The sequence below is a fragment of the Myxine glutinosa genome, chromosome 4 (genome assembly GCF_964187855.1).
Source record: "Myxine glutinosa chromosome 4, kmMyxGlut1.1, whole genome shotgun sequence".
Lineage (NCBI taxonomy): Eukaryota > Metazoa > Chordata > Myxini > Myxiniformes > Myxinidae > Myxine > Myxine glutinosa.
In genome coordinates, this window is record NC_136264.1 from 57,480,300 (window position 1) to 57,495,178 (window position 14,879).

Here is a 14,879-nt window from a genome sequence, read left to right on the forward strand (position 1 = left end):
ACGTTTCAAAAGAAGGAAAGGATTCACGACAAACAAAAACAAATTACATTTTCTTTCTTTGGAGTTGAAATTACTTTGTGGAAATGGTTACCATAGCAACTACTCGCCCTGTCCTTTAAAATAATCGCTGAAGCTGAACTCTGAAAAAACGTTCTCTGTACATGCAGTTTACATGTAATATTTATGATTTTTATTTATTTTGACTGAATATCCTTACTTAATCTCAATTTTTTGCTTTTAATTCATTTCTTCTTAGCCTTCCAGATTGGGCGGTGTATAGGTATGAATGTGCGCGTCTTGAGTTTATTTATTTTTTTCGATATATATAACATATACATATATATATATATATATATATTATACATTATACATTATAAATTATATATAATTGCATAATTATATAATATTTGTATAATTGTATTTGTAATTTGTATATTGTATAATTATATATAATTGTATATAATATATATATGTATATACATATATATATATATATATATATATTCCTTATATAAGTTTAAACCAAAATACAGCTTCCGCTGATCCACTATGATTTAGATTAGTCTCATTGAAAAGCGTTGCTGTTCCACCAATCAAGACGAAGCGCAATGGTGAGCATCGAGTGGTTCATTCACTGAGTTTAGTTGACTGTCCAAACGCATTTTATTGTCAAAAGTAACATCACACCGTTTTTGCATCATTCGCCTTTTGATTTTCACATTGAGTTTTTATTTTTATGCGCTTGTTTATAATCTCATACCGGTCTTCCGGGCTAGTCGAGCTTGGAGGTTCCGAGCTAGGCCTTGACTCCCGCGTAAATAAGATGCGACCTGTTGGAGTTTAAATGTCCTGTGGGTGTGAAGTACCAGTACGAGGTTTTGGTGCTTTCACAATCTTCGATTTATTTACTCGTTTTGTGTGATGTACTTCACGTATCGAACCGTCTATACCGAGTTTGCACGTAGGAATTATTTGGTCGTACTGCTGGCCAAATGTATACTCTTGCTTGAAAGATACGGTGAGATATTTTACATCACGTGATCACGTGGTAGTTCAACTTTTTGAAATATCGTGGTCACAAAAACACAGACAAACAGGTGTGAAAACAGCCTCCATCAACCATTATTGGTGGAGGTAATTTAAAAATTCTAGTACCTGGATCTTCACCGAAATTGAATCAATTTGTCCGTGTCACACACCTAACCTGTCCACCAAGTTTTGTCGGAATCCGTCAATAACTTTTTGAGATGTCATGCTTGCAGACAGACAGACAAACAGGGGTGAAAACATAGCCTCTGTCCACCTTTGATGGCGGAGGTAATTAAAAAATTGTAGTATCTGGATCTGGACCTTCACCAAAATCGAATCAATTCGTCTTTGCCACACATCCATCCTATCCACCAAATTGTCGGAATCCGTCCATAACTTTTTGAGATGTCCTTCTTGCAAACAGACAAACAAACGGGTGTGAAAACATAGCCGCCGTCCACTTTTGGTGGTCGAGTTGATGAAGGTGAAGTTGAACAGCTGGTTTCAACCTCTCCCTGAAAGTACCTCGGCTGGCACCCATCCAGAACTGGTCATTACCATTTGGGACCACATTTACGAGATGCAAGAAATATACACCTTGGTGGCAATTTTGGTACTGCTTACCGAACATTAATGTCACCACACTTAAAATAAATAAATAAATACCATACGACACTTTTAATCGATAGACCGTTACATGATAATAAGCAAATGGATTGTCTGCAGAGGGACCTCCGTATTGCAGTGGATTGGTCCAAGAGTCCAAGGTGTGCCAATTGCCTTTCAACATTGGGAAATGCTAGGTTCATCACCTTGGTGGATGAAACCTTCAAGATGGGTACTATTTACATGAACAGGAACTGCAAAGTGTGTGAAGAAACGAACTTAGGAGTCATTATCGACAGAAACCTTCATTTTTGTGAGCATGTTGCCATAGCAGTCTTCTTCTTCTTTCGTATGCGGCACAAGGCTGTGGGGTCGCATCATTGGCTGAATGTGTGGCCGTCTTCAAGTTAGGGCAGGAATTTGTAATTTGTTCAGGGTGCCAGCGATAGCTCACCTACTTTTCGTGAAGGACACCGTGCCATCTTGAACACCCATCAGCTGATGCCAGCGGATGGGATTTTCAGTTTAACGTCGATCTGAGGGTTGGCACACGCATTGATTCCTCATCGTGCCAGCGCTGCACCAGGATGACAATTTATAGCTCGGCCGAGATTCAAACCCAGGCCAGACGGCTTAGAGGTGAGTGTGCCTACCTCTAGGCCATCCTAACGGCCTACCACAGCATTTGGTAAGGCCAATCGTATTTTGGGTCTTATTGGGAGAACCTTCACTGTTCTTGACAAGTACACTCTTCCTCTGCTGGTAAGGCTCTGGTCAGACTACACCTTGAATATGGGATCTCAGCTTGGCATCCAAAATATTTAAATGAAAGACCAAATACTGCATTCAAGTCATCAGATGGAACATAGGTATCGGACATGGACAAACTGCAGAATGTGCAGAGGACAACAAAACTCATATGGTTTTTATCTTGGTCCTGTCCAACTAACTTCCCTGAAAATGTCTGCTGCTCTTCTTCTGCTCCGATCGGATCATCTGATCATGTCCTTGTTAAAGTGGACATCTCTCTGACCATCCTCAGGGAGCCTGCTCAGCGTCGACGAGTCTGGCATTTCACTCAGGCCAACTGGCACGGTCTTCAAGCAGCCATCAATCATCTGGACTGGTCTCCCATCTCTACCACCTCTGACATCAACTCATCCTGGGAATTCTTCCAAAGTAAATTGCTCTCTCTCATGCACAGATTTATCCCATCTCGTCTTCAGTTGTCATACCCTTCCTCCCGTCCATGGTACACGGAATCTTGTGGTGAGGCTGTTGCCCAGAAACAACTTGCCTTCGTCTCCTGGAAAGCAAATCCAACGGAAGGAAATCTCATTTCCTTTCACAAAGCCCGAAACAAGTGTGTGTCCACCCTCAGGAGAGCCAGGAAACAATATCTCTCCGTTCTCAAGACCGAACTCTCTTATCTGTCTCCCTCTTCCAAATCCTGGTGGCGTCTGGTCAAATCCGTTTCTGGTGTTTGTTCCCCCTCCATCCCCTCCCTTACCTCAAACGGCTACACAGCTGACTCCGCACGTGAAAAAGCTGAATGCCTCAACTCTGTGTTTGCCTCTAAATCTTGTGTCCCAAACCCATCCCTCTCTGTACCCACCATACCCAGTCGTACCCTGCTGCTCCTGGACTCCGTGTCCTTTCCTCCTGACAAGGTGGAAAAGTTTCTGTCAACCCTCGACTCTGATTCTGCAACTGGACCCGACGGCATCAGCCCACGGGTCCTAAAATCCTGCTCTGCTGCTCTATCTCACCCTCTCTCTGTTCTCTTCACCCTCTCTTTTGCTCAAGGTCAACTGCCATCTGCTTGGAAATCAGCCAACATCACCGCTTTGCACAAAAAAGGTGAAAAAACAGATCCTAGCAACTACAGACCAATCAGCCTTCTCCCAATTATCAGCAAAGTCATGGAATCCATCATTGCTTCTGATATGAAATCTTTCCTCTTCTCCAATGGCTTGATCTCTGATCATCAATTTGGTTTCAGACCAGGTCACTCTACTCTGGACATGCTGCTTCTGCTGTCTCAACAATGGATGGAGGTCCTCAATGCCAAACAGGAAATTAGAGCTGTCTCCCTCGACATATCACGTGCCTTCGACACGGTCTGGCACCCCGCTCTGCTCACCAAACTCTCCTCCTTTGGTATCCATGGAAATCTCCACGCATGGCTGGCGGACTTCCTCTCTAGTCGTCGTCAACGTGTGGCCCTGAATGGGTTTCTCTCATCTCCTCTTCCTGTTCAGGCTGGAGTTCCCCAAGGCAGTGTTCTGGGCCCCGTGCTTTTTCTGGTCTTCATCAATGATCTCTCTGACTCTCTCGAAAATCCTCTCTATCTCTTTGCTGATGACTCCACTCTCTGCCGCTCCATTCCTCTTCCCTCAGATCGGCAGTCTGCTGCCTCCTCACTCTCTGAAGACCTGGACAAAATCACAGACTGGTCAAACAAGTGGAACATGTCTTTCAATCCTGACAAATCTCAAACTCTTACTATGTCTCTCCGAAAAGATCGACTGGACAACCCTCCCATCTACTTTCTCAACAATCCTCTCCAAGAAGTTCTGTCGCTCAAGATTTTGGGTCTCACTATCTGCCATGATCTTTCTTGGGAAAACCACATTTCCAAGCTGGCCTCCAAAGCCAGTCGCCGACTGGGCATCCTCCGTCTTGCGAAGTCCTTCCTCGGCACACCTGAGCTCCTCACCACATACAAGGCTTTCATCCGCAGCTCAATGGAATACTGTTCTCCCCTATGGGCCGGTGCTCCTGCCTCACACCTAGCTCGGCTTCACGCTGTTGAAACCAAAGCTTTCAGAATTATTGGAATCTCCCGCGATGAAGCTATCTCTGAGGGCCTTTCACTCACTCACCGCAGGCAGGTAGGTGGTCTTTCTGTCTTCTACCGACTCCTCTCCGGCCTTGCACCCCCAGCTCTCTCTGTGCTCTGTCCCCCAAATATTCCTACAGGTCGCACAAGATCTGCCAGCAACCCTCTGATGGTTAAACTGCCGAAATCTCGGCTCTCCGCTCACCTTCACTCTTTCATTCCTCTTTTCTCCCGCCTCTGGAACAAACTCCCTCACTCCCTTCAATCCCACTCCTCCCTCCAGGTCTTTAAAACAGCTGTTCACCACCATCTCTTATCTTCCCCCATCCAAAACCTTGATCTTTTCTACCCCCGCTAATTCACCCCAGATCCACCTTGTTTGAAATTCCAACTTCTTTCCTGGAAGTCCTGGCAGTGTCCATATGTTTTATACCTCTCCCACTGCCCCCTTCCCACGCCCCCCGCCCCCCCAAAGCCCTCGCCCTCTCTCAGATCTCTCGATGTCTCCATGTCTCTCGGTCCCTGCTCTCAAATGTTGTGTTTGTGTCCTTCCCCCTCTCTCCCCATCTTGTCTACCGCTCCCTATGTTATATGTTTTATGTGTCGGTTTGTCTTTCTGTGTGTTCATGTGATTAATGTTCGCTCTTTCACGAGCCTCGATATTGTATACAAAAAAAAAAAAAAAAAAAAAAAAAAAAAATCTCCATATGGATGTTTCAGAAGGTGGAAGACAGCCGTCCCAGGTCTCAAGGGTGTGTGTGTGTGTGTGTGTGTGTGTGTGTGTGTGTGTGTGTGTGTGTGTGTGTGTGTGTGTGTGTGTGTGTGTGTGTGTGTGTGTGTGTGTGTGTGTGTGTGTGTGTGAGAGAGAGAGAGAGAGAGAGAGAGAGTGTGTGTGTGTGTGTGTGTGTGTGTGTGTGTGTGTGTGTGTGTGTGTGTGTGTGTGTGTGTGTGTGTGTGTGTGTGTGTGTGTGTGTGTGTGTGAGAGAGTGTGTGAGAGAGTGAGATAGAGATATACATGTAACAAAAAAAAAATACTAATCCCATCCACTCCTTAAGGCTAATGTTATCAAACCCCCATCCCCATGGCTAATGCTCCTGTGCCCATTTTGAAAGACCATCTCCTGTGCCTATCTCCCTCATCATGTGGTTTTTGCACTCTATTTGTCTGTTTAGTCCTTTATAACAAAGCTCTATTTGCATTGGCAAATAAGCAAGTTTAGCTCTCTGTCTTGCAGTCTCTCATGAGTCATGACCAAGTTTATAAAGCAAAATATGTGAAGATTGGAAAATTTCAACAGGATCTGTCCTCTATTTCCTTACAGATGATTATGATGACAACGTATATCGAGGTTCATGGGCACATCACCATAATGTACACCATAATGTAAATTGATGAGACAAAGAAAATGGGTTATTGGTGGCAGCAAACTAAATAAAACTGACAAACATACGAAGCAATCATAAGTCATGACGAATAGAACACAAGCATAGAGTTCACTTTTTTCTTTTTTGTTCTTTTGTTTTTGTTCACCTTTTTCAAGTAATACACCATTTCTTACAGAAAAATGTTGAAATTAAAAAAATATTTTGGTGTCCATATTTGTATTTCTTTGCTCTGCAGTGGAAGAAAACAAAAAAAGCTGAAAAAATTACTAAATCTTAGCTTATTCCACACAGAAATCCTAAAATGGCCTGGACAATATTATTGGCACCTTTTAGAAGTTGTTAGAAATAATTAGATTTGAAGCAGGTGATTCTCCTTTACTTTGGAATTGAACTCACCTGTGGTGACTTGCAGGTGCCTGCAATATAAAAATCACTCATTCAACCAGTTTGAGTGGAGAAAAGGAGTCATTCTGCTGTTTTGTGTCACTGTGTGTACCACAATGAGCATGGAAAAAAAGGGGGAAAAACCAGGCAAATGTCTGAGGAGGTCAGATACAAGATTGTAGCCAAGTATGGACAATCTCAAGGCTACAAGTCCATATCCAGAGACCTTGATGTTCCTGTGTCCATCATACGCAATGTTATCAGGAAGTTTAAGGCCCATGGTACTGTAGCCAATCTCCCTGGATGTGGCCGCAAAAGAAAACTTGATCGAAGATTGCAGCGAAGGATTGTTTGAATGATAAAGAAAGAACCTTGATTAACTGCCAAACAGATTCAAGCTAACCTTCAGACACAAGGTACGACAGTTTCAATTCGCACCATCCGTTGCCAACCCGATGAAAGGGGATTCTATGGTAGGAGACCAAGGAGGACTCCACTGCTGAGAGAGAGAGAGAGAGAGAGAGAGAGAGAGAGAGACAGACATAATAAGGCGACTAGAGTTTTCCAAAACACACCTGAACAAGCCAAAATCCTTCTGGGAGAATGTCCTGTGGACAGATGACACCAAATTAGAGCTTTGTGGTAAAGCACATCATCTCTATGTTTACAGAAAACAAAATGAAGCCTTCAATGAAAAGAACATCTTCCCTGCAGTCAAACATGGAGGATGTTCAGTGATGTTTTGGGGTTGCTGTGCTGCCTCTGGCACTGGGTGCCTTGAATCTGTGCATGGTATCATGAAATCAGGAGATTACCAAGGCATTTTGGAGCGCAATGTTCAACCCAGTGTCAGAAATCTGGGTCTCCGTCAAAGGTCATGGGTCTTGCAGCAGGACAATGACCCCAAACACACTTCAAGAAGCACCCAGGAATGGTCAGTACAAAATGCCGGACTGTTCTGAAGTGGCCAGAAATAAGTCCAGATCTAAATCCCATTGAACACATGTGGGGAGATCTGAAAACAGCAGTTTGGAGAAGGCACCCTTCAAATGTGGTAGAACTGGAGCAGTTTGCACAAGAAGAGTGGGCCAAACTGTCAGTGGAGAGGTGTAGGAAGCTCACTCATGGCTGTAGGAAGCGCTTGACTGCAGTTATTTAGTCCAAAGGTTGTGCTACCAAATATTAAGTCTCGGGTGTCAATAATTTTGTCAATGCCATTTCTATTTATTTTCGTATTTAAAAGGATATATTAAGTTCTGAATCAAAAACAAAGGTTCTGTAATATTAAAAGTGAAATAAAGAATTGTGGAGACCAAATACTTTTTCAATTTCAACTGATTGTTAGAGAAAATTGCAAGTTATTTGAAAAAAGTGTAAGGGTGCCAATATTTTTGACCACGACTGTATATATTGACAACCTCAGACAGCAGCTGCAATATTATAAGCATGCACAGGAAGCAAATATAGGCTGAGGAGAAGATTAATCCAATGTCCTCTGCTGCATTCTTCTCAACTTTTATTTTGAATCATGGTTTCCGGTCATTTGTTTTGTGTTCTCACCTGAGTACATTTGTGATTGTATTATAGTGCTTTGCAATTAATTAATGTATTGTAAATTATGCTCATGTCACCTCATTTGTTTGTCCACCATGGTATTTATATTTAAACTAAAACATTAACACTTAAAAAATAAAAACTAGAGAATTCAAAGACCACCTTACCCCACGCAGTCTCGAGAAATACTGACATGGGTCTATGGAATTTGATTGGTCATGATGATATAAAATGCTGTAATATTTTGTTCAATTACTGCTAAACGGAAGGATTTTGAAAGTGCCAAAAAGGCGATTTGTGTTGTACATTGTTCAAGTATATAATTACATTGAAAGAGAATAGATTTTAAAGGACGTCGACAAACAATTCGGAAGTTTACCGCTGTTGATGCAGCATCTTTTATACCATCTCATTTAATATGTTACCTTAGTTATTTGTGCCTGTTGTTTGTGTCCTTTATGATGTCTTTAGAAACAGTAATTTTCATGGTTGGAATGACTCAATTTTGTTTGACTGCCAGACCGGCAGACAGACTAAAATAATTATCTCACTCCACTTTGCGCATGCGTGATCGGGACCAATTAATAGCCAAAGTACTGTAAAACTGCAGGTTTGTACAATCGGAATCGACGTTCTGATTCTTGTTGAAAATATAACATCCACTTTAAATTAAGTTGTTCATTGATCATAGCCTGGTGTTGGGCGAGCGGCTAGGGTGCCAGCTTAGGATCCTAGGATCCTGGGTTTGAATCCCGGTCGATCGCTGAATTAACGCCAGGGGGGTTGACTCAGCCTGTCATCCTTCCGAGGTCGGCTAATTGAGTACCAGTTCACTGGTAATTCCCTGCTTGTCGTAAAAGGCGACAAAAAGGGTTGGCGGCAGGAAGGGCATCCGGCCGTAAAACATTGCTTCAAAAAAGGGGACCAAAAAAAAAAAACAACAACCACGGTTCCCGAAAAAGGCCAACCCCCGCTTTGCGGGGAAAAATGGCCTCTAAAGGTGTTTTTTTTTTTTTTTGATCATAAACTGACATTTGTAGACACACAGACAGACAAAGTGAACCAATTGTTTAATTCTGCATTTCGTTTCATGTGTGTGGGATCATAAGGTGAATTAACAAAGGAGAGAATAGACGGGATAAATCTCACAATTTTTTTTAAAAGAGTGCAGATGAGGGTGATGTACAGTGTTATGCTCTGGCTGGTGCGAGGCTGGACAATTGGCTGAACCGGAGCATGCAGATTCGCATGAGTGACGGACGCACGCTCATCGGATCTTTTCTGTGCACAGACCGAGACTGCAATGTCATTCTTGGCTCAGCTCAGGAATTCCTTAAAGGAACAGGTGGGCTCTTTCTGTTGGGATACCAGTATTTCCAGGTGAAATAAAGTCTTCTTGCCATTTCAAATTTGAATAAAAAGACAAAAAGTGTAACAATAATTTGTATCTTTTGTTTCTTTTTTCACTTTGTGTGCAGAGCCCACAACCCAAGCTGAGGCTCGTGTGCTGGGATTGGCCATGGTACCTGGCCATCATATTGTTTCTATCCATATATCCAGCGGCGATAGCACCGTATCAGAAACGATGGACTGATTGCTTCGGAAGCATCAATAAAAATAATTATTGGTTTTCAACTTGTCAGAACAGTTTAGTTCTCTCACTAGACCAAGGGCCGAGAATGTGTGCCCCTTTAATTTTCTGGATGGACAAAAGAAAGTGCCGCATTTAGGGAGTGGAGTTAAAATTGAATGGTTTATGGGTGAATCCTGAGGAATAGATCAGGATTACCATTACAAATATATCCATAATCCTTTGGATTGGGTGTTGAAACACTTTCCCCAACTTTTAAATGCATTCACCAAAATTATTTTTGTGAAATTATACTTCTGGTGTTGTTAAAGCTGGAACCCAAACTGCCAACATCTTGGATGTAACCACAGATTATCATGTGAAGAGATGAGCACAAGATGGCAAAAGCTCGTTTACAGTGATGAACAATCATCTCGTATGGAAATATTTGCAAATGGTATGTCTGTGGCACTTGTTTTCTTTTTCAACGACACTGCAATATAATCCATTTAGGACATTACTAACTACAACAGCACTCGGTAGAGCACATACCTCTGCCAGGCTGTACAATTTACGGTTTGTATCCCACTGGCAGGCCCGATCTGGATGCAGACCTGAAACAAAATCTCATCGGTTTGTTCTTGTCATCTAACCAACTCATCCAACTAGTTTTGTCTTAACTTGTCTCCAACTTTATGAAATGTCATGCTATATATCGTGTTTGGCCCTATCACTCAATGGTGAAGAATCACTTAGAAAATTCTCGAATCCGGATTCGGATCTTCACCAAAATAGAATCAATTCTTCCTTGTCACACATTCAACCTGTCCAAGTTTTATCCGAATCTTTCCATAACTTTTTGAGATGTCATGCTACATATCGTTTTTGGCCCTATCTCTTAATGGTGAAGATTCACTTTAAAAATTCTCGGATCCAGATCCGTGTCTTCACCAAAATCTGATCATTTCATCCTTCTCACACTCCCATAATCTCTCCATATAATTTTGTCCGAATCCATCCACAACTTTTTGAGATGTCCTGTTCATAAACAGCAAGACAGAGGTGCAAACATAACCTCCATCCACCTTCTGTGGCAGAGGCAATACATAAGTGATATACTTGGTGAGAAACCTTTGTTTTGTGTTTTATATTGGAAATTCAGTTGTTATTCAGGATTCAGGTCAGGTCAGGTTTCCGCTTGCGGTTCCGCTTGCGGGGAAAAATGGCCTCTAAAGGTGGTTTTTTTATTCAGGCCTGCTTCCATTAGCAGCTCGATGAGCTAATGAGCACAGCATCAACGACTGGGTTGGCTATATATCATTGTTTGGAAAGAACACTATGTATCCTGAACTCGACTGTGAAGCACTTCCCATCCAGTTGAAAATGTTGCATCAGAATTTACACCCCCAAACTGTTTTCGATGCTCAGGGAGCAGTTGCTGCCATGTCACCGTTTTTTCTACCAGGTGAAGAAACTTCACAGGTTTGCCCTGTCGTTTCACAACTTGTTTGCCCTGTTACTTCCTGCTAAGTAGAGCACTCATTCAGTTCTGTCTGTCGGCTGAAAACTCGGCTCAGAAACACCATTGGACAACTGCGGTTAAATTCAGCAGCAATATGCAACGTACATAAAGACCAGCAAGATCAAGTAGACCAAACATGTTCTTATAGAATAACAGTTGATTAAAGGAAAGCACAGAACGACGAAAACGGAGAATTCCAGGATAAAAGATCGATGGACATGAAAACGAGCAGATAAATAAACAAGAAATATTTCATGCATAGCACGATACTTGTGAAATCCCTAAAATAAGTTGTTCACCTTTGACCTATGTTAACCTCAAAAATAATTGGAGATTGAATTCAGTTATCTTCTCTGCAAATACTCTTCAAATTTCAAGTCATTTGGATAAAAATTGAGGATTTTAGAAATTTCACCTAAGTTGTTGACCTTTTGGCATATAAAACCACCTTTAGAGGCCATTTTCCCCCGTAGAGCAGGGGTTGGCCTTTCAGGCATCGTGGTCCCCTTTTGGAAGCTTGACCTAAAAAGCATTTTGACCTAAGTTGTTAGACAAAATTATTGGTGGTTGAATTCAAGGATAAAGGATGTAAATTCTCTTAGTTAATCAGATGAAAATTGATGATTTTATAAGTTTGGCCAATGTTGACCTTTTCACCTTTAGACCTCAAAAATAATTGATGGTTGAATTAAATGACCTGATGTGCAAATCCTATTCAAATTTCAAGTAAATATAATGAAAATTGACAATTTTAGAAATTTGGCCTATGTTGACCTTTTTACCTCGACGAAATGATGGGTGAATTTTGTGACCTTATATGTAAATCCTCTTCAAATTTCAAGTCGATCGGATGAAAATTGATTTTAGAAATATGACAGTTGACATTTGGCCTATGTTAACCTTTTGAACTCAAAATCATTAGGCTTCTTCCTTATGACCAACTCTACCATTTGGTGAAGTTCCGTGAATATCGGTTTTAAATTGTGACCTGTAAGCGATTGACATACTGACAGAATAACGCACAAGATCAACCAATTTATTTGCAAAAACTTTGTGTGTGTGAGTATGTGTCATGTTTTTTGTGGTTATATTGAAGCTTTCTGATGTGATTGAAGCTTTCTGGTATGTGATAAACCAAACTGATCATCATGATCTCCTGAGTTGATTAGGCTAATTAGCTAGAAAGATTTGTGAAGAATTTCCATGTTCTAAGTGCATACCATGTTAAGGTGTATAGAGCAGTTCAATAGGTCCTTCCACAGCATGGCATTTCAATTACAAAATATACAAGAAAGAACAATCAGAGATTGCAGACCCTCGCCAGGACGTGTTTTTAAGGCTTTTGTGTAAAAACAAATATGGCGGTCGAACCACGTGACCAATGACGTCATAATTATCATTAAAAAAATTATACAGGAGGAGGCGTACCTATGTTGAAAACTTGCTGTCAATCGGACCTACAGTTGCAGAGAAAATCTTATTTATTCTGTGCAGACAGACAGACAAACACAAACGGACTCAAATGCAATACCCTCTCTGGGTGAGGGTAATGAGAAAAACAATGATAACATTGTAACAAAGCATTTATTAATTATTACGAATAATATTGACAACATTAATAATCGTAGTATCATTTGGCAATAAGAACAATGAGAAAAAGACGTAAAATGTCACAACCCCCCGCCTCCCCCCCCCCCCCCCCTGTTTTTAATAATTTAGCTGTACAGCGTTAAAGGCCGTCAGTTGGCCATATTTGGTCAGATTAGAAAACAAAATCTTCGGCATATGTGTACTCTCATGTATTGTCTTTGTGGCAAATTTGAACAAAATTGGTCCATGCAGGTTGAGAAATGGTTAAGGACACGTTTAAGTAACATAATTGCCGCCGGCAGCCATATTGGATCTGATCTCGAAAGAAAATGACGTGCATATGTAAGCCATCATTCTTCAGCTGTGTGCTGAGTTTGACCAAAATCGGACCATGCATGTCCAACAAATGGTTGAGGACGTGTTCAACATCGGGTGTTTTTTACAACTAAAATGGCCGCCAGTCGTTGCATCATGAAACGAAATTATGTGCATATGTATACCATCATGTCCTGTCTTTGTGCCAAGTGTGAACAAAATCGGTCCATACATTTCCGAGATATGGTTGCGGATGGATAGGACCCAATCCGTAAGCCCCCGTTTCGGACCTAGTCTAACGGGCTAATAACGAGCGTATTGTTATGGAACCCGACGTCGGCCTATGGTTCCCCTTTGAGGGGGGATTAGTCCCCTCGCTTGTCACTGACCGACGTGGTCCCTGAAGCTGCACCGCGACCTCCGGAAAGGCCGGTGAGCAGCTTCGTAGCTTCGTTCGTGACCGCGGATAAGATGTTAATTTGCTGAGCGGATGGCAGCCGCGGCCCGAACCGTTAACAAAGACTAACCCGATTCCTTAACGTTGGCCAAATCGTGCCGCAGGTGTTCAATGGGGAAAAGACCAAGACGAGGGATGTGAAGAAGAAGAAGACAAGAGGTAGGAAATACGAATATGATTTATTATTACTATTTACAACCAAAAGAAACCAAGGAGAAGGAAGGATAATAAAATAAAGGCAGAAAGAGGGACGGACCAGAAGGACACAGTGAAACTTAGCTTACCTATTACAGTCTTACTTAGAAATCCAAGGACAAGACAAAAGACAGACTACGATCACACTTACACGACTGGGGAATGGAGGCAGGAATGACTGGAAGGAGGAATGGGAAGGTTCAGCTGGGGCAGATGGTTCGGGCTTGATCCCGCACGGGACGTCGGGCTGGACCTCGACGGTCACCGATGCCGCCGATCCTGGTTCCCGCGGGGTAATGGGTCGAAGCTGCCTGGTGGAGCCCACGCTGCCTGGTGGAGTCAACGCTGCTTGTGGAGCCAAAACTGCTGGTGGAGCCAAAACTGCTGGTGGAGCCAAAACTGCTTCTCTGGCTCACCTCAGGACGCGTTTCCCTTCTCTCTCCGAGGGCTCGTCTCGACTCATCTGCCATCTCTGGCGCAACTCTCGGTGGGGGCTGATGCAACGGGTTTTATAACCCCGCCCTCTTGAGCCATACCCACTCATTCTTGGTTGGTCGTAGGGGCTTCTTGGCTGCACCTCTTGATGACGATGGGTGGGCCACGCCCTTCTTCTCCGAGTTGGAGCACATGGGCAATGGCGGCGAATGCAGTTGGCAGTAGAGGCTTTGGGAATGGGGCTTTGGGAGTGAAAATGAAAAGGGATCTACCTTATTTCACTTGGTGCAATGGAGAATGTCAACTAGTGGGAACAGAGCCTTAACCTACACAGAATAAGGAAATAACTGTCAACAAGGAGGAAATCTATGATTGGCTAACGTGATTGTATATGACCTAATTAAGGGACGCCCTTTTGACCTTTATACACAACTGGAGGAAGGAGGGTGATATTTTACAATGTACTACACAATTAAAAAAACACAATTCTCATATCCACAACATTAAAAAAATTATACAGGAGGAGGCGTACCTATGTTGAAAACTTCCTGTCAATCGGACCTACAGTTGCAGAGAAAATCTTATTTATTCTGTGCAGACAGACAAACACAAACGGACTCAAATGCAATACCCTCTCTGGGCGAGGGTAATGAGAAAAACAATGATAACATTGTAACAAAGCATTTATTAATTATTACGAATAATATTGACAACATTAATAATCGTAGTATCATTTGGCAATAAGAACAATGAGAAAAAGACATAAAATGTCACAACCCCCCCCCCCCCCCCCCTGTTTTTAATACTTTTGCTGTACAGAGTTAAAGGCCGTCAGTTGGCCATCTTTGGTCAGATTAGAAAACAAAATCTTCGGCATATGTGTACTCTCATGTATTGTCTTTGTGGCAAATTTGAACAAAATTGGTCCATGCAGGTTGAGAAATGGTTAAGGACACGTTTAAGTAACATAATTGCCGCCGGCAGCCATATTGGA

General features: G+C 42.3%; 1 protein-coding gene across 1 annotated transcript; it reads left to right on the plus strand.

Annotated features, from left to right (window-relative positions):
- The first annotated feature begins 538 nt into the window (after nt 1–538).
- On the plus strand, nt 539–12,045 carry NAA38 (N-alpha-acetyltransferase 38, NatC auxiliary subunit). The gene is made up of 3 exons (XM_068112363.2): nt 539–611; nt 8,966–9,146; nt 9,280–12,045. Exons 1-3 carry the CDS (start codon nt 609–611, stop codon nt 9,393–9,395), a joined length of 300 nt encoding a protein of 99 aa, XP_067968464.1. The 5' UTR covers nt 539–608; the 3' UTR covers nt 9,396–12,045.
- Nucleotides 12,046–14,879: the final 2,834 nt, after the last annotated feature.

Coding starts and splice junctions, on each gene's coding strand:
- NAA38 (XM_068112363.2), top strand. Junction 9,147..9,279: donor GGAATTCCTTAAAGGAACAG/GTGGGCTCTTTC, acceptor CTTTGTGTGCAG/AGCCCACAACCCAAGCTGAG.